General features: G+C 38.3%; 1 protein-coding gene across 3 annotated transcripts in view; it reads right to left on the bottom strand.

Annotated features, from left to right (window-relative positions):
• Positions 1 to 1650: 1650 nt before the first annotated feature.
• Positions 1651 to 21256, bottom strand: part of LOC6575740 (S phase cyclin A-associated protein in the endoplasmic reticulum) — a 39784-nt gene continuing 20178 nt past the window's right edge. For all 3 annotated transcript variants that reach the window (XM_032728590.2, XM_044008559.1, XM_044008560.1), the window contains 5 exons: positions 8794 to 8939; positions 8593 to 8685; positions 8211 to 8302; positions 2596 to 2922; positions 1651 to 2473 (listed from right to left, as the gene is read on the bottom strand). In XM_032728590.2, the coding sequence (XP_032584481.1) occupies positions 2327 to 2473; positions 2596 to 2922; positions 8211 to 8302; positions 8593 to 8685; positions 8794 to 8939 (805 nt within the window). In that variant the 3' untranslated portion in view covers positions 1651 to 2326. The remainder of the gene's footprint in view (positions 2474 to 2595; positions 2923 to 8210; positions 8303 to 8592; positions 8686 to 8793; positions 8940 to 21256) is intronic.

The following is a 21256-nucleotide window of genomic DNA, read 5'->3' as shown; positions in this document are numbered from 1 at the left end:
TAAGCATGCAGTTTCTGTTCTTTCGAATCAGTCTCTATACCGCAGTTCCTTCCACTTTATGAGTCGGAAATGTCGCCAACTCGCTCGCCTAGCCAATATACCCCAATCGACCCATTCGATGCTGGATGCTTTCGCAATGTTTGATTGTGCAACTGTTCGACGCTGTCGCATTTCATTTCGAGTTGAGTGACTTCAATCTGTCACCAGAGAGTTTCTTGAGGTCTTTTATTATTATTATTCTTATTATTATTATTGCGAGCCGCCTTTCAATTTGCTCAGTATTTTTTAGAATTCGCCAACCCCCTCGTCGGCAGGGGTTGTGCATATGGCAGCATTAAAAAACCCACACGTACAATGTCCAAAGAAATTAGATGTCGTCGTTGTCGCTGCCTCAACTCCCATCTCTTCGGCAATCCTCCTGCACCGCCTCCTGCTCCTGCTCCTGCTCCTGCTGCTGTTGCGCCTCGTCCTCCGCTGCTGCTGTTCATCGTGTGACATAATTCAGGTTAGGTGCAACGAGTTGGACAAAGGTACAATGGACAGCTCAACGCACACGCCCATCCGCCCACACACACACACACACACACCCACACACTCACGCTGCGCAGGACCCAAGACAAAAGGCGCTCCACGTCGACAACTTTGTCGTCTGATGATGAGTTTCGCTTGTTTTGTTTACTTCGTTCTTTATGTTTCTTGCTGCTTTGCCCTGCATCTAGACGAGGCCACGCCCACAAATTGCTCGGCACATTATTATTGTCGTTTTTAATTTGTGTGCCCCAAAAGAAATTGCAAACAGTGCCCGTCCATTGTCTGCAACACTTCAAACGTGAAACGCAGCCCGGGCTGGGCTACGAAATATTACATATTGTTTACCATCTGAATTTCGCATTCCCCAGCCCACGTTCAAATTATCTACGCTTTGCTAATCCTTGAGAGAACTTGGGTCTATATAGATAAGATTTTTATTAAATATATCTTGAGCAACATTTTCAAACTTGTATAAAACTGAAGCCACAGAACTGAAGAGAGAAGCTTATAAAGTAGAGTACAGAGAAGTTGAAGTTGAGAGAAGCTTATACTTAAAAAGTATAAATGTTAACAAACTTAGCAGGAAAACAGAACGAGTGATAGAGAAACTGATGTGAGAAATATTTACTAATTAAAACTTTTAATGGAAAGCTAAAGACGAGAGAAACTTAAAGTGAAGAGGTATTCGTATAAGAGAAAAATCTTAATTAAAAAGAAGAAGAGAAAGTCGTATAATAAAGAGAACAAGAAAGAAGAAAGGATTTGAAGAAAAGAAAACAAAAAATTTGTAAATCAAGAAAACATATAAAATGCAAAAGAGAGAAACTTACTATGTAAAGGAGAAGAAAAGATAATTTTAAATGCAAAGAAACATATTAGCGAAAAATGAAAGGAGAAGAAGACAAAAGTAATATTAATTAGAATAAAAAATGTGACTAAAGGCCTAACCTAATCATATTTATATGAAAAACATTTTGAGAAAATTTATAGCATTAAAAGAGAAAAATTTATTTTTAGAGAAGTTAGGAAGTTATAGGAAATCTTTATAGACATAATTCATTAACATTTCCCGTACTTACAGAAGTTCACAAATAATTTCCAATCAAAACATCTATGGGCTTTATAAAGAGTTTTCACAAATTTCTTTATTATATATGAATTACAAAATGTTGTTGGAACAAAATAAAATTTGGATGGTTGTAGGAGGCTCTCAAAACCGCAGAACGAAAACAAAATGACATTAGTTTGCCTTTCATGAATTAATACAAGTTCAAATACAAATTAATTGGAGGGGAAAAATTAACAGAAAATATTTCAAATTATTAACAAGCAAAAGCAAGAACTGAGAATTTTGCAAAAGGTGCGTGGCCAAAATTTATGTGAGTGTGTGTGTTTGTGTGAGTGCGCGTGTGTGTGTGTAAATTAAGATGAATGTATTAATACTTCTTTTTCATTTGCTTTAAACTAACATAAATTACATTACGAATTGTAATAAAACTAAGCGAGTTTTTGTTGTTTTGTGAATGTGAATGTGATGAGCGATATATGAGTGTATGTGTGTGAGTGTGTTATATAACTAGCATACCATATATACGTTGTATATATATATAGATATATCTACAGAGAGATATCAATTGATTATAAATTATTGTAAAAATATGTGTAAATCCTTTAGCATTTTCCAAGCAGTTTTTCATCCACTTGTTTCGAATGTTTCGAGTTGTTTTTCTTTGAAAATATTATCACTTGAGGGCAGACACAGAGACACTGAGTGAGATGGCAGAGAGCAAAGGCTCTACTTTTGCTGGTTGTTGTTGTTGCTGTTGCTGTTGCTGTTTTTGTTGCTGCTGCTGTTGCTGTTGCTGTTGTTGCCCTTGTCATGCATCATTTGTATTAAGCGATTGCGCTTGGCCGCATCCGATCTGCTGTATTCATCGAGGAACTGCAAGAAACGATCGTTAAGAGGTTTATAAAGTTAACAGGGCTTAGCCCATTGTTATATAGTGGACTACAGAGCGAGAGGGAGAGGGGGAGAGTGTGTGTGTGTTATCTCTCTTTACTCACCCCTAGATCAAAGTCGCGTGATATGACCTGCCTGGCCGGGGCATTGTTGTAGCACATGGTCACCAAAAATGGATAAATGACCGGATTAAACTGTGTCGGCAGCTTGGACAAATTCTTGAAGATCACCGCAAATGGCTCCGATATCAACAGCTCCTGATGCCGTCGATTGTTCACGCTGAAGAACGCCAGGGTTGCGATCAAATCGATGAGCATCGTTGAGCTCTCGGCCCTCGCATTGGCAGTTGGTTGATTTACGCTATATTTAAGTATCAGGCTCATCACGTCCAGCAGCTTCAGCGACAAAGGACCCTCCACGGACAGCACCTCCTGCAACGGGGCAAGAGAATGGGGGCATGGAAGAGATTCATTTAATTGGCAACAACTCGAATGAAAACAGAAAACAAAAATGGAAATAGAAATAAAATAAATTGTGGAATCGCTGAGCAAATGTTTTAATTAAGTCAAAGCAAATATCAAAGAGTGGCACTTGTTTATAGCAGCAGCTGAAGTGCTCAATTGTCTGTGTGTATGTGTGTGTGTGTGTGTGTGGTATACATCTATTTGCATAGCGGAACGCAGCAGGACGAACGGACAATGAGCTCTCGCTTCTAATTTGTTTGTTTTGGCAGCCGTGCGGCCAACTGCGAAGAGCGAACCACAAACAAAAAATGAAAAGCAGGAAAAAAACAAAATTTGAACAGTTGCTATTTCATGACAGACTATGAGATGCCCTGTAATTTGAGTTTACTATGAGAAATTAAAATATAATACACAAAAAGTGTGTGGCGCGTATAAAGCAAGGCTATATAACTATGCTTTGAAGTATGTGCCGGTTTATCGATATATTTATCGATATCGATTATGACTGGTATGTCAGAATTCAATTGGAATGTTAAGCCTTAAAATCTGAACAATTGTTATAAAATATTCGCCTCTTTTGCACCATTACGATAAATCATTGCAAATATATGTATATCGATTTCATTTATATTCATCATTGATATATGTATGTAGTTTAAATAATTTTATAGTATTTTATTAGAATTGAACAGACCAAGTAAAGGCTTTAACTAACAGGGTGTAATAGATGGTCTAAAAAAAATATATAAATTAGACATCATATAAAATCAAATTGATTATTAAATTTCGCTATGAATGATTAGTTTACTTTGTGAAACTATGAAGCTCTAAAATTTCAATTTAATAAATTCAACATTATTTTTGAAACAGAGCCAATCGATAAAAACATGCTAAAAAGTTATCGATAACATCGACAAATCATTTATTAGCTTATATCTGAATTGTAAACATGAGTTAAGATGATCAAGATGTTAATGTTAATGTTAATGAATAAGTCTGTAGACTAATAATGATGATGATCGATAAAAAGCTAATGTTCATTATGCTAAAGACATCGAATATAATTTATCTTTACATATAGTTATGCATCTCTCATCTGATTGCAATTGGAATGCAACCCTTTTGCAGTCAGCATTAGCTGCGTTAGCAACCCCTAGTTTGGGCTGCATTCTAAGTTAAGTAGCTTTTAATTTATGCTAATCACACGTACTTGAATATTGTGCCTACAGTAATCAACGAGAACTGCTGCTGCACAGGAACGGCTAAAACAACCCTCGCTGCTGCCGCGTACAGTGGGCAATCAAAAGCGAAAAAAAAGTAAATAAAACAAAAAACACCCAAAACGCAAAACCAAAACTGAAACTGGCAACTTGTACGAGCATTGAGCAAATATTTAGCCAAACAATTGACGTGCCTGGCTGGTTGGTTGACTAGCAGAAGGCGGAGGGCAGCGGGGAGTGGCTGGGCAGGGGCAGGATGTAGTAGGCAGGATATGAGCGAGGATTTGTGCATGGCTCAGAGAGCAAACGATGCGCGATGCGAAGCGAAGCGGCGGCATCCTTCAAAAAACAATCAGCCAGGCGAGGCAGGCAGTAGCTGCCCCGCGTGTGTGTGTGTGTGTGTTGTGCGTGTCTCTCTCTCTGTGTGTGTGTGTATGCCTTGTGCTTGGGTTAAACTTGAAAATTTCATTTTACAAAGTCAATATTTGCCTGACAGAGGCAGCAGCAGCAGCAGCACTTGAAAATTGAGCTGCTCTGTGGTTGTGCGTGTGTACACTGTATGTGTGTATGTGTGTGTGTGTGTGTGTGTGTGTGTTGTGCGTCTCTCGCTGATTAAAACCAAATCAAATTATTTGCCAGCCAAGAGTTATATATACATAATTTTTTGTTTTTCTCCAACCAAACAACGCAGAGATGAGTGCCTGAGTTTATCTATTTCTCTCGTAATTTAAAGCAAATAAATGGGCTGGCAAGTTTTTGCACAAACTTTGGCCTAATCCGCTAGCCAAATGCCAGCCTGGGCTCTGCCTGCTGCTGCATTCATTTCATTTTGACTGTTTGCGCAACAAATTAGTTTGTCAAGTGCGTTTCGTTTCGCCAAGGAATACACAGACAGCTCTAAGAGAGAGAGAGAGAGAGAGCGATGAGGGGCAGAGGGCGGGGGCGGCATTGCAGGTCTACAAATATTGACACAACGCAGCAGGAAATGAAATGTAGACAAGCGAATGCGCCGCAGACATTCAATCAGTCAATCAGTCAGTCAAGCCTTCAAATGCCGTTTCATCTGTTCGAATCGTAACAAAGTCGAAGATGACTTAACTGTGAGATGGTATATCAGTCAGACAATCAACGAGTCAGTCAATCAATCAAGCTGACAATCAAACAGTTAGTTATTTGATCAATGAAACGTTTTATTAATCAACTTGTAGGACGTCTGGCTCGGTCAAGCAGTCAATCAATCGTTAACTGATCAGTCTGTCAATCAAACTATATTTTAGTAATCTAGTCAGTCACTCTCACGTTTCATCAGTCAATCTGAGCAGTAGTTTAACTGGCAAGCCCTCTTCGAATCATTGAGTAAATGAAGCATCATGAATAAATCATTCTATCATTCAATCAGTCAATCAATCACTTAGATATTGAAGTATAAAGTTTACTTATATGAATTTTCATTGGGAAAACTGCGTGCTGAGCAGTCATCCAATCATAATGCTAACAGCTGTCAATCAATCAATCAACTATCAACTCTATTCAAGCATTTTATCATATATTTTAAAAGTCTATCAGTCATGTAACACGTAACCTGAATGCAAAGCACAATATGTTGCAGAATTACAAAGTCAATCAATAAATCAATCACTCAATCATTCTATGCATAGTTTAATCTCACTTTTAATTAAAATCCCATTACCAATAGCTTCGTCTCTCTATACAATCTGTCTAACAGTCAGTCTTTAGCTCCATCGGTCAATCAATCATGAGCCAATCATTTGTCAGTCAATCATTCTATGCACAGTCTAATTTCCCCTTTAATTAATATTCTATCGTAGTCTCTCTATGCAAATCAATCTGCCTAACAGTCAGTCCGTCAGTCAATCAATCATTTGTCAGTCAATCATTCTATGCACAGCTTTATCTCTCTTTCAATTAAAATCCTATTACAAATTTCTTCGTCTTTCTATGCAAGTCAGTCTGCTTAACAGTTAGTCAATCATCAGTCATCAGTCAATCAATCATAAGCTATTCCTAGTCCATTCAGACCATCAAACTGTTCGCAATGCTAAGACACTCAGCAAGCAGGCCGTCACTCATCCAGCCAATCAATCAGTCAAGCAATCATTCAGTCAATCAATCTCATCCATCAATCATTAACTGCTTCCACATGCCGTTTCATTTGACATTCCGCCTGCAGTTTACCTGTCTTGTCTGCGTGCGCATATCCAATGCATTGCATGTTCTTGCCCATCCACCTAAGTCTAAGTAAAGTGTCGAAGTATGTGCGCAGCCACCCCACCACACCATCCCACAGCCAGAACCACCCGGCAGCAGAAGCCTCGCGCACCACCCAAGCCAACCAGATGTCAGTTGGGGCCGCCATTGCGGTTCAATGGCGCTGATGTTGTTTGTCATTTGGCGCTGCCAGTTAAGCAAATGTCATGCAGCAGCAACGCCTCCTTCAGCGCACCACCGCACCGCCGCACCACCGCTCAACTGTTGACAACTAAATGTCACCTGACAAGGCGGCGGCATTCATGACATTTTGCCAATATGCAAATTCTGCTGCCACTCAATGACAGAAAAACTGCGAAAACGCGCGAACTCACAAAACGGCGACAACTTTTGATGCCCGCTCGGAAAGTGTCAAGCGGGTATATTGGGTTTTATATGATACTCAAGTGAGCAGAAGGCATTTGTCTGGTCAGACGAATAGAGACATGCCAGGCAAACTAATTCTATGGATGCTCGCTCTAAGGACCAGGCTAATCGTAAATACTATATATATTACTAGCTAAAGACTTGGTATATACCAGATATATAGTCTTATATACCAAACCCCGATATTGAGTATAAGTTTACTTTCGCAATGAGCGAGGCAAATCATAGGCCAAAAAACTCATATATCTCTTACAATTTAAGAGTAAGAGAACTGTACAGCGTGGATCTCTATAGATCTCTTCTAAGGCAAAAGTTGCTGTCCAGATTAGGCGTGACATTTGAATATATGAAGCATTTCTACAGTCGCCTATTTTCCGTTTTCTTCTTACTGCTGCTGCCTAAACAAAATTCTAACTTTTAGCCACAATTTGTTGTTGTTGCTTTTGTTGCCTTTGCCTCTGCTGTTGGGGTCTTGCTCAATTTTCTCAGGCGATTTCACGTGCGACAAACTTCTCAAGTGCAAAGCAAAGAAAGGCAACAAAAATCTGAAAACAACAAAAATGGAGGGACACAAAAAAGTTTTCGCCCTTTAGACTAAAACTGAATACCCTGAAAATTGGAAGATTTATGAATATGAAGCAGAGTTGAAGTTGAAAAAGAGTTCCGATGATATTCATTGCGGATTTCCTCTATTAAATTATTAAAAGATAAATAATAAACTAATCGATTTTAATTAATAATACTATTTTATTTTTAATTTATAAGGCGAATATTTTTGGATCTATATGATATATGAGGTTTCCTATAGATTAGATTGCTGAGGTATAATCTTTAAAATTTCCACAATGATAAATTGATGTCTAAAAGCGACAAGTAGATACACTAAAGAATTATGCATATAATAATTATATTATATAATTATATTCAATAATCTGTAGAGCAGATTATTATCTCATTCTCTTCATTATAAGAGCACTATCTGTAGAGCAGATTACATAGGAATCTCCTGACCAAGCTTTCGTTACTAGATTTAAAAACAATAAATTACATGATACACTAAATAATAATTATATAATATATATATATGAAAAGTAGTCCCTAAAATACTATAAAATCAAGTAAGCCAACGGTCGGATCAGGCACATAAGTCCCAACATGATAATATACCCCAAGTGAGAGTATAGAAAGTAAAAACTCGACACATAATGAAATTTTCAACGGCTGACTTTGTGATTTGTTTAAGCGGTATTTGTCCACTTGAAGGAAGAGAGGGAGGGCGACTGGTAGAGGTAGAGGGAATGGAAGCTGGCTGGGGAGCAATAGAAAAGCTAGCTGGCCAGCTCTAACACGGGGCGCTTTGGGGGCCGCCGAGCAACTTACCTGAAAAGTGTTCGAGTCCACCGAAGCCAGCGAGACGAAAAGATTAAAAGTCGATGCCGCCAAGGCGGTCGTGCGCGGCGGAATGCATTCACCTGCAAAAGGCAACAAGAAGAAGGCGATGTTAGAGAAGAAGATGTGGCAATGTACAGCAAGCGGATATTGCCAGACACCTATATATAGCCATAAAGGAGAACAACAATGGAAAGAGAACTTCACAATTTCACAAAATCAAAATTAATTTCCGCCAGCGAACAAAACTCACGTAACCCGCACACAAATCCAATTAGCACCCCCATACGACTACTGCTACGGCTCCCGAGAGCACGGCTACTGTTTTCAGCTTCAGCTTCTCTTTAAGATTTAAGATCCGTCGGGCACTTACCTATGGGCACCACGCAGCCGGAGAGCATGGCCACGGTGCCGAAGAGCTCGGTGGACTTGGCAGCGCTGAGCAGACGTGTCGGATCGCCAGGACCTGAAAGAGGGGCAAAGACAGGAAGCGGCAGCCGGTTAATTAGCCTGTCCTGTTTACCTTGGCCAAGGTGCGAAGTCTTCTTCTTCTTCGCCTGCATCGCTTACTCACCGGGCGCACAAACATCAATGAAGCGGGTGAGGAAGCCCAGCGTGGTCAACAGGCTCAACATGACGCTCTGGTTCTGCTCAATGGACTCGCGCACCTTCATGCAACGGCGCGACAGCATTCCAATTAGTCCAGTGATTACGGCATAGCTGTAAAAAAGAGCGAGAAGGGAGTAAAGAGTGAGTGAAGGGCGATGTGAGAAAATGTGATTCACTGAAATAATATTTGAGTAATTGGTGATTAAACAAGACATTCATCGCATCTGTTAATTAATAGTTTAAATCGAAGACAACGTAGGATAATAGAGGGATAGAGACGGAGATAGGTAGAGTCCGAGGATAATGGGATAGACCAAGAAACTAAAGAGAGAGCGGGGAAATCAGTGAATGAGATCCATAAAAGAAAGAAGTAGTATGAGAGAGCAGAAAGAAGATAGTAAGCGATAGGCTGGAAGAAAGTGATAAAAGTGGAAACGAGTGAGAGAGAGAGGGAGAGAGATAAATAGAGAAGGAAAGATACAGATAGAGAGCAAGTGAAAGAAAACGGAGCGAGAGAGAGAGAATGAAAGACTCATATGTGGAGCAAGTGTGTGTGAGATAGAGAGATAAAGCGATGAACATTAAAGAAAGAAAGAGAAGTAAGAAAGAGAGGGACACAGAGAGAGAGAGGCAAAAAAGGGAGAAAACGAAGAAAAGTATGATAGAAAGAGAGAGAGAGACTAAAAGGAACACCAGGGAAGAAGAAGGGAACATCATATATTGAGAAAGAGTGGATGAAAGAGAGATAGAAAGAAAGAAAGTCAGAAAGAGAAGGAATGAAAGGGACAAAGACAGAAAGACAGTGAGAGAGACCGATAAAAAGGCAGTAATCAAAGAGATAGCTCGTCTTATCTTTCATAACAAATAATAAATACTGCATATCCCCTATAAATAAAAATATAATTCACTTATTTGCACTGTCAAGGAATAACTCCAGATATACATTTCACCACCTAATTTACAGTATTATTGGCCACGCACACACACACGCACAACACAAACACACACTCACTCGCAGTTGTTTCAATTGCAGGAGCAGGAACAGGAGCAGGAGGAGAAGCAACAGTAGCTAATATCCTTCATATGGTAATCAGGGACACGCGTTTGGCATTAAGTGTGCTTGAAAATGCAAAAACGATTAGCAGGAGGCATTCGCATAAAATTTTGTTGCTGCTAAATGTTTGTAAGCAAATAAGGACTTAGCCAGGACAATTCGCACAGCTAAATGTGATGCTGCATGCATTGAGCAGCTCAGCTAAAATGCCGAGGGTCGGAGAGACTCGACAGAATTTAAGCTGAACAAGAAAAATTTCTCTCTCTCTCTCTCTGTCTCTCTCTGTCTCTCTCTCTCTACCAATTTCTCTGTCACTCTGATTTGTTTTAATTTATTTCTCACATGTTGTGCATTTCAATTAGCAGCAGCTCTGGCTTTGGCTCTGGCTCTAGCTCAATCTCTGATTACAAACAATAAAAATATCACTCCTTTCTCTCATTCGTGATTTATCATAATAATTGATACGACTATAAACACAAATCATCATCAATTACGGGCGACGACTGAAGAGGAATCTATGTAAAGAGCAATCGTTGATTTGCCACTCGACAACCCACTCGTGTCGCTCCTCTCTGCACTCTCCAATCCCCAATCTCCACTCTCCACTCGTCAGTCGTCACTTTGTGTACCATCTAAATGAATGGCATACAAATTTTGTACTATTTAAGTGCAGAATTCATCAAGCAATCGACCAAGCCCAAACAAATAACAACTGATGCTGAAATATACTCTTTATAGAAACACACCCAAGGTCAACAGAATAGAAGCATGTAGCTGTAATATACCGGTCGTGAAATACTTATGTGACTTTCAAATAAACCGGAGCTCAAAATATATATAATAAATATATATGTATGTAGATAAAATTGTTATATATAATATATTATTATAATACTATGAAAATCAGCAATGAAGAGAAATACCAGAACTAAAATGAAAGTTTACTTAGGCATATTGTATTTCTTGTGCATGATAATCATTACCTGAAATCGTATAAAAAGTCTTCGTATAAAGTCCTTGGATAAAACTAAAAATCTCGATTATGTTAAATATACTGTATACAGACAGAATTCGATCAAATTTGTCAAAATTAGTTCCTAACTTTGTTTCACAGAAAAAAGGTTCTATAGAAGTGAACTTTCATAAAAGATATTTTAGAATTATCTCTGGAAATATTGAGCGCAATGAAATACCACAAAATAAATTTTTAACGAATATGTTTCAGTATTGATGACGAAATTAATTTCATTATCACTTAAAAATAAAAGCAAAAAATTACAACAACAAATGTATATAATAAAATCAATTTCTTTCCATAGCTCCCATAAAACTATTGTAAAAGGCGTACCCATTATTATGGCCAGCAGTGTATTTAGTCTATATACATTCTATAATATGAGTGATTGATACGCCATGACAATGTGCGGATAGAACGAAATAATATTGATGCCAAATGCTGGCCAAAGCAAATAACAACAACAACAATGAATGAAGAGGGAGGTGGAGTGGGAGGGATGGGGTTGCCTAACCATTTGACCCCTTTTGACACACAGAGCCTTGACTGCAAGTGTGTGTGTGTGCGTGTGTGTTTACGTGTGTGTGTGTGTTTACGTGTGTGTGTGGCGCTCAAATAAAAGCGTCCATTACTCAAACTCACACAGGACATCGCCGGCCCCCCCGCCCCCGACCACAATCCATTCTCTTCGCCATCAACTCGCTGGCAAACAAAAGCGTCAGCCAGCTACGTGTCCTGTATGCGACTAGGACTAGAACTCTCTCAGTGAATGGGAATACTGCGACGGCGACTGCGATTCAAGAGGCTGGCGGGGCTTTTGGCTGCTAGAGAGCTCTCCTCTGGCGTTGTCAACTGTAAACATACTTGAGCTTCCTGTTTTGCTATTTGTGCGAGAGCGCTGCACACTTAACCAACACACACACTCACACACTCACACACATGCACACACTCATTCAGTCGTCACACACAAGCTGTTTGCTTGTTGGTTGGTCAATGTCCTGGCCAAAAAGAGAAAAAAGTCCTCGGCAAACTCATCAGCACCACAAAAATATCCTTAATAATTTTCTTAAACCAACAAGCACAAAGCTGCATGAAGGATGCTTTTACCCAGTCAACAGCAGCAGCAGCAGCAGCAGCAAAGGCCCAACCTCTGCCTACCCACCGCCCCTCACCGCCCTCTTTCTACTTCCTTTTCTGGCCTGTCATCGTTTGTCATGTGTCCTTCGCTTGTGCAAAGTATTTAGTTCGCCTGGCCGGGGCGAGCATCAATCCAAACACAAAATGGCCAACTGGCCAACGAGCATCGGATGTGGCTGAGGTTTCCTCTAGATCCCACTCCGCCACACCCCGTGCCGGCCCCTGTCCGCACCGGGTGCCACATAATCGCCACTGCCCGTAAAATAAACAGCAACAGAAGCGCCAGTGGCAGCGACAACAGCAAGGACATCGAGAATGGCGTCAAAATAAAAATAAAATACGAGCGCAATAAATTATTATGCGCTATAACGAATAGGGTAATACACTAACTACTATGGAGGATATGGAAAATAAATAAATAAAATTCTTTTATATTATATAGTTTTGAAAATCCAAAATTTTGGCCTAGTTCAAGAACTTTTCTATATTTAATAATTAAGGATTTTACATACATTTATGAATTGTAAGCAAAAATTCTGACGATTATATCGTACCATATTTATAGTAAAATATAATAAATTAAAAAAAAAAATATAAGAAATTGTTTAATTATTTTAGCGTACTTAGGAAAGTTAAGAAAAAGGTTATTAAATTTTTTTTTTTTTACTTTGAAAAAAATAAAAAAAAAATGTAATAATAATAATAATGATAAAAATTTAAAAAAGAAAAAAAATTCATTTAACTATTAAAAAAAATTTCCATGTAAAAATGTTATATTTATATTAAAATAAAATACTTAAATTTAGTAATATGAGAAATAAATAAGCTATTAAAAAACATTCGAACATTCAAAGTTTTATACATGTATATATTTTTTATATTTTATAAATTATTATTTTTTATTTTTTTTTTTTATTTTATACATTATTATTTTAATTTGATTTATTTTATAAATTATTATTTTATTTTATTTTAAAAATGTTTATTATTTTTTATTTTATACATTATTATTTTAATTTGTTTTATTTTATAAATTACTATTTTATTTTATTTTTATAAATTTAATAAAATATATAATTTAATTTTATTATTTTTAACTTTTTTTTTTTTTAATTGAACTAGACATAATTTTTCATAACTTATTTAAAAAATAAATAAAATATTTATGTAAACTAAATGAAATTTCAATTTCCAAATAATTTTTTATTCATATTTATTCACGAATTTCACAATACCCGCTCGTCTGTAGAGTATTTTTATATATATGTGTATACACATACATATATATAATAAAATACGGGACCCTCGACGCTGGACATGAGCATTTTTAGCTGGGTGTGAAAAGGCATTTGGTGCAAAGCTCGAAATAAAATAAAAATAGTGCCGCAAAAGGACGACGTGCAGCAACAGTAACAACAACAACAACAACAACAAAAGCAGCAACAACAACAAAATTAACATCCTTGTTAGTTGTGAAAACACGTTCGCTAAATACGCGACAGGCGACGTTGGCAACGTTGAGCAACCCCCGCACAGGACATGCCAGGACCAAAGCAGCGGCAGCAGCAGCAGCTCAAGTGTGTGTGTGTGTGTGTTTGAGACAGGCGCAAATATTTTAACAAGTGTCAAATGCACACGCTACTTAACTAAGTTTTATTTTCACTCTATTTTTATTTTATTTCCTCCTTCAAGTTTTTCCGCTCTGCGCTCACGTGCAGCTTTTCACACAAATAAAAAATGTTCCCAATTGATTAATAAACAAAATAGCAACGCTTTGCCACGCCCAGTTGCCGCCTCTGCTGCTGTGCTGCTGCAGCATGTAATTTGGGCATTTGTGTGCATTGATTTCGGGCACTTAAGGCGCATAATCAGCAGGAGCAGGAGCAGCAGGAGCGCGGATTTGTGTTCAAACAACAAGCTGCATGGCTCGCTGCACAACAATGAAAGGCGACCAGAAACTGAAGTGAGATACAGAGATAGAGAGAGAGAGACTGAGGTAAGCAGAGGGGCAGAGCGGCAGAGGGGCAGAGAGTCGGCTTCACAGTCAGCGACATAAGCTGGATTAAAATCAAAATAGATTTGCGTTGACAACGCAGAGGCTGCGACGGCCGACAGGACATGTTAATGTGCCAGGGCGAAAACAAGTTGTTGTGCTCTTTGGATATGTGAAAGGAAACACCTTGCCACAAGGATCTGCTTGACATGTACAAGGACTCGCTGCGCTCGCTGCCAGTCCGAAACGTCATTTCAACTTGATTGCCAGCTAGACAGCAGCAGCAGCAGGAGGAGGAGGAGTAGAGCAGGAGGAGGGTTTCACGTCGCTTAAATCGGTTTCAAATGAGTTGCAGTTGAGCTGATTTTGGCCTCGGGCGCTGCTTAACAAGTGCGCCGAGGCCAAGCGCTGAATCCTTTGCCAAACATATGTCACACAGCAGAAGAAGCTGAAGAAAATGGCTGACCGATTAATCGGCAGAGGTGGGTGTTACAGAGGGAGGTGAGGGCTAAGAGTTAAAGGGTTACGTAATCAATTTTACAATTGAACTTGGCGATTTTTGGCATACATATAAAATATTAATTAAACGATCTTTCTCTCTCTTTAAAAATATTAAACAATCTTTGAGTATCTTTTGCTTTTTTTGTTTCTAATTTTAAAATTAAAACCATAAATTTAATATTCTATTAATTAAAAACAATATACATTTAAAAACAAAATTTGATATATAATAAAAATAATTTGCGGAAACTATCTACAATAGGGATTGGCAATAAAAAAAAACATGCGCTGAAGACTTTCTATCGATGTTTATCGATTATATTATAATTATAATTATGATTAAACTTCCTTTGTAGTTCGTAATAATTTTTAAACCTAACCTAATCGAATCTATTTTAACGTTTTTTATGAAAATCAAATGAAATTATCGATAAATTATAAGAAATAGAATATATAGGCGACCCACTCTTTTTATAAATGTTGTAAATAACCAAAGAAATATACCAAGTGATAAAATTTTTGAAAAAAAGGAACAAAATATGCAATGAATCAGGAAGCTCATCCCCTATAAGTAATCTTTGATTTGTGAGACAATGGATGTTCTAGTAGACAGAAAGCTAGGCATATAGAGAGAAGACAACAGGCAGACAAATAGAGATCAAGCCTAGGTATGAAAAGTCATAGGCACATAAGACAGACACAAATTTAGATACCCCTTTGAGACTATTCTAGTCGATAGAAATATTTAATAATCTACAATATGATACATAAGTCATAATATATAATGATATATGATCTCTAATCCATAATACTCGTAAACTCAACTAGACCTAAAGAATTACCTCTGCCACATATTAGCATTCCGGGATATAAAATTAAAAAATCATTCAATTCGGCAAAGTCAACAATGGCTCAGGCCGTAGCAAATGGCAGCTGGGGTCCCGATCCCGAAATACCAAACTCGAAACCCGAAAACAGTTACAAAAATAAAAATAGAAATGAAAATAGAAAGTGAAAATTGAAATGGATTTAGATACAGTCGCAGAAGTAGCTGAACCGCAGCCTCACCAAAACCTAAAACAACAAGCGACAAAAATTGTGACAAACGCGAAAAAAAAAAGAAAAGAGAAAGGGAAACGGAAAATGGGAAAGGGGAAAAAGAGAAAGGTGTTAAATGAAAAGTAAGCCAGCAGGCAAACAGAGATGCTGACTACTAGGGGTAGTCCCGCTGCAGTTTATTAAAATCCAATTGTTGTTGCTGTTGCTCTGCTTGTCAGCACTTGATTAAGAGCAGCCGCTGCGACACACAGTTGACAAACGGACGGACGGACAGACGGACAGACGGACAGACGGACGAACGGACAAGCGGGCGATCGGAATTGGAATCGGAGTCGGAATGTTTGGAGAGGGGTTGCTACCCTACTGCACCTACCCCCGCCCCTGTATAGCACGCCTCCTTTTTCCACTGAACAACAAAATCTGTAACTGACGCGTTCCGCTTCTGGGTGTCATGTCAAAACAATGCAACTCGAGCTGGGGTTGAGAGGAGCGCAAGGACAACAACAACAACTACAGCAGCAACAACAACAGCAACAACTACAACGGAGCAAATACGATTTGAATAAGCGACATGGAAATGAAATAAATTTAATTGAAACTGAAAGTGAAAGCCAGTCAGCCAGCTGATGATAATTATAGAGCTGATGATGATGTTAATGATGATGATGCTACCTGATCACACCTGGCGCACAGCTGACTCTAGTCGAATGAAAAAACTTTTGCCCATGTTTATGCATTAGACGTGTCAAACAACATTTTTTTTCTGTTTTTCTTTTGCTGCTGCAAGTCGCGTGGCTTTTTCGCTTAGCTGCCCTTTAGGGCCATTAAGTTGCCTCCTGGCCCAGTGGGAGTGGCCATGTGGGGGCGCGATGCTGCTAGGTAGCCATACACGACGTAGCTGCATAAAAGGTTTACAACATTTCGGTAGCTAAGCAGATGGTGCTAGCCCTGGCCAAAGCAACTTCTCTGTGAGCGAAGACTCTGTTAATAGTCCTTTGATAATATTTTGAGAAAATGATCCATTTCAGGCAGAGCTACGAGGCATTGAAGTAGCTAATATAATAAACAATATGAATGCTATGTAGTCAAATAAATTATGTATTGTATTATTATTATATTATATATAGCTGCATATAATTTAGTCAAAGTCTCTCATGTATAATATATTTGATCTAGCGCTATAAACAGAGCTTTCTTTGGTATATATTTTATATACTGTATAAGTGAAAACAGTGTTCAAGCGCAGCCAACTTCGCGTGTTGAGCCATGCTCAGGCGCAGCCAACTTAACTCACTCAGTTCAGCTACAAATCAAAACAAACCAGGCAAAGTCAGCTTAAAATAGCTGACAACTTATATAAATATGAAAAAATATATACAGAGTATTTTTTTTTATAAAATGCAATAAAAAATAATTTAAAAATCATCAAATAACATATGACAATACAATATGATAAACTTCCTTTATAGCAACTTAAGTTCAGTTACAAACAAATCGTTTGTTGGAAATATGGTAATTCATTGTGAAATATCCAATATAATGTACATATATTATAAGGATCAGCAACTGTTTCGGAATAGAAATAGTTAGAATCAAATATGCTTATAATTTAGCTTTTTCTTGATTTTTAATTATGCTTTCTAACTTAAGTCAAAAGTTAGAGTTAGAATCATTGTAAAAGGTAAGAATCATGTAATTTATTTATTTTTTAAATTTTAAATTACTTTATAAAAGTTTAGTCAGATTGTAAAAATGATTTATAAACTAAGCCTAGCTTCTGTATAGAAAACTTTATAAAGCTTGTTTAGCATAGAGATGCAGATCGCCACAAACTGTCTTGATTTGTCTTTCCTTTTAATTAGGGTATCTGCTAGTCGCCCTACCTCACACATTTGTTGTTCAGTTTCTGCCCGCTTTGCAGGCCACTTTTTATGGGCATTCGGTTGACGCAGACAACACAAACCAAAAATGTTAGCATGTGCAGTTAAGTAACGGCAACAATGCGCATAAACATTATCAGAAAGAGACAGAGAGAGAGAGAGAGAGAGAGAGAGAGAGAATGAGGGCTAGGAACAGCAACAGCCAGGCGTCGTTATCATTAAGAGGCGCGAGAACATCAACATCAACATCATCATTTTATCATCATAATTATTGGGCTTATTAGCGCGTGTAGAGTGTGAGTAGGAGTAAGAGCAAGAGAGGAACAATAAAGAGGGAGGGAGAGATCGTAACTCTACAGAGACAATAAAGCAGCAAAAATGTGCTCTATTTTTTCCTATCCCTTTCTCACTCTCTGACTGAGAGTCACGTCTCTGGCAAATCCGTTAAAAATACGCTTAAAGCTGTCACATGCAACTAACATAAATCTGATATATAATATATATACTATAAGTATGTATATATGTGTTTGTATATGTATACATATACATGAATGTATAAGTAAGCAGATTTGAGACAAAGTCACAATGCGGCTTAGACAATTCGTCATGTTAGAAGGCTTAGCGTTAGAGAGAGAGAGAGAGAGAGAGAGAGAAAGAGACAGAGGGAGCAAGGGAGCAGCAGTTCCGTTTGAGATCTCAATTCTGGCTAATGGAGGCTACAACAACAACAACAACAACAACACCATTAACATGCCTTCTTATGAATTTCAATTGGCCCACAAAATGTCCACAAACACAAAAAGGGGAACTCGGACACGGTGCTAGGGATTGCAATTGCCAACTGGCTTTGCGAATACCCTGTAAAGCAGCAATATGAAGTACGTATACTTGTATGCTATTCATTTGTATACTGGAGATTGATAATGTTTGCTTAATATTTTAATTTATTGTCCATTTATCTAAGGATCTTCAGTGTATCATTAATAATTAATTTATAGGGTATTCTTGGCCTCACATATGCTCAAGTCACAGATTAAAGATTGCACAAGATTTGCTATAATCTTCCATTTGAATTAAAGATCTAAAGAATAAGAACATTTGCAATTGCTTTTATAGGGTATTTGGTAGTCTAACTTTTGATGGGAGTCTGTAAATAATATTTGCTAAGCCTTTCCCACTATTTACCAATTTTAATATACTTATAAATACTATATATACGTATATTTTCTTTTACAGGGTATTTTATAGTCCAGCATACGTATGCTGCAAACCTGCGCTGGTGACTTGTGTAACTCTATGTGTGTAAGTGTGTGTGTGTGTGTTTGCATTACTAATATGAAACGCCCACCACAGCAGCAACAACAATTGCCGCCTGCCACTTACAACAACAACAACAACAATAACAACAACGATAACAATGGACATGCAACGAAAACGTGCGTCTCCCTAATTCACAGCAAGACGCTTCTGTATGTCCTGCATTGAGCCGCAGGCGGTCGATCCTTGAGCATCCTGCGGCGCTAATAACCCACTTACTTATAGTTATCCCTTTGTCCTTTACTGCTTTACTGCCACTGAAGCTCTGACAGGCCATCAATTATGAGTATTAAGTGAAGTATTATTTATATCAAGTGGAAGGGGCATGCGAAACGAGCAGCAATTCCAATCAGAACTGACCACAACCCAATGTAATTTGGACCAATACAAATAAATAAAAGAAAGACCCTGCAATTAAATCATTGCACAGCGATTACAATTTACTTTAATAGTTTTTCATATTTAAAAAAAATTCACATAAAAATAAAAATTGGCTACGCAGCTGCAGCTGTCAACACGGATTGAAATGTTTCCAATTGGAATTGTAAAAAAAACTCCAATTGAAGAGCGTAACGAAAGAGGAGAAAAAATGGCATGTGAATGTAACGGCAGCTTGAGCCGCAGTTGAGAAGAGCGCTAGAGCTTATGCAGAGAGTAACAAAGCTAGAGCGTGAGAGAGCGAGTGAACGCGATGAACCGCAACAACAGTGTAATTCATTTTGGAACTTCTTTCGTTGCGAATTGATGAATGCAAATGAAATTTTTACAACCCGAAAATAAATTTTGGTTTCTTTTTGTTTTTGTTTAATGCCGTTAACGCGCGTAATGATTCAGATGACGTAAATTGGGCAGGCAGCAGGCCCGAGTGGAGAAGAGGGCGGGGCCGTGGAGAGCAAGCTAAAGCAAAAGAGAATGAGTATAGGGAGACACAGACGCCACAGCAGCCGCAGCAGTTAACCGCAAACCGCAAGCAGCAGCGCAAAGCAGAGGCGCCGGCAGCGCAGCAGGCAGTGAAAGGATTGGCGTGTGTATGTATGAAAGAGTGGGATACCTATATGTATGCGTCTGTGTGTGTTTGTGTGTTTGCTGCTCTTTTGGACGCATCATAAATAATGCGCCCAGGTGACACGAATCCCCAGCGCTTATCAAACGAAGCGCCATGAATTTAAGCAAAAGGAATGCGAATAAATGAACGTGCGTAAGAAAACAAATGGTTCAAGAAGACGAAAAGTGAAGTGAAGATGTTTCTGCAGCAGAGAGAGGGAGGGAGAGAGAGAGAGAGAGACGGTAGGCATAATGGACTTGAGCAATATGTGATAAGGGTTGAGCACACTTAAGAGCTAAAAACTATGCTTGCAGTATAAGCTTGAAGAGTTATAGTCGCCTTATAGAGATATAATCCTGTTTTATATGATTCCTTATGTGGTAAATCTGTGAGATTTTCATAAGCCCAAATAGTGTTATTTTATGAAGGTAAAGGTAGGAGTGTGGAATCAGCTTTAGCTCCAAATGAGCATCATTATATAGATATATGTATATTAGTAATAAATATAGTTATATCTTTGAAAAATGTAGTTATATAAACTCAAAACTCACTTAGTCAAATGAGAATTGTAATATAATTTCATCGATGGGCGAGGTCTCCAGTTACCCACCAATTTATTAGCAAAAACCAATGGCAAACCCTTTCCATTCACACACACACACCCCTTTAGGCACACACACACACCCAAAGCTAATAGATTAACTTTAAGACCCTCTTTAATCCACATATGCTGAAATTTAATGAAGGGTTATATATTTATTTTTATATGACAATTATTTGATTATAGACTTATGGGCAAGTGACACGCCCACAATTCAAGTGAAATGCAAATCGAGAAAGATTTTTGCAACAGTTGTAAGGGAACGCATTAGGCAGTTTAAAGCGTTGCGCCTCATTGAACTCTGGAAGAGTAAGGGGAGGGAGACAGATAGAAAGAGACCGAGGCAGAGGGAGAGGGAGGGAAACTCTTGGTGAACTTGCGCCCGGAGCCAAGGCCGAGGCCAAAGCCAAAGCCATTGCGGCCGTCATTACCACGCCCATTAATGCAAATTAAAGAGCAATGCGGACATATGCCCGGAAAATAGCTGAATGGGTATGCTCGACTGACTGACTGCCTGCCTGCCTCTGCCTAGGCAAATGTCACAGCGCATTATCATTCATAAATCAAAACATGGAAATTGCAATGTCTCTCTCAATCTGTGCATAGCGAGGGTTGTTTTCACATTTTTTCAATTTTCAAATACCCTCAACCTACCTCCCCCCACTCCTCCCCTCCACAGACACACTCTAATAAACATATACAATAAAAAAAATTAAAAAAACTGAAGCGAAGTGAGTTATGAATAAATTAAGACATTTGCTCACTTTTTTCCTGTTTATGTTGCCATCTATTAAATTGGCATTAGAGTAGGCCAGCGCTAGGGGTA

Source organism: Drosophila mojavensis, unplaced genomic scaffold, assembly GCF_018153725.1.
Source record: "Drosophila mojavensis isolate 15081-1352.22 unplaced genomic scaffold, ASM1815372v1 contig_36, whole genome shotgun sequence".
In the NCBI taxonomy this organism is placed as follows: domain Eukaryota; kingdom Metazoa; phylum Arthropoda; class Insecta; order Diptera; family Drosophilidae; genus Drosophila; species Drosophila mojavensis.
This window is presented reverse-complemented; position numbering and strand designations above follow the sequence as displayed.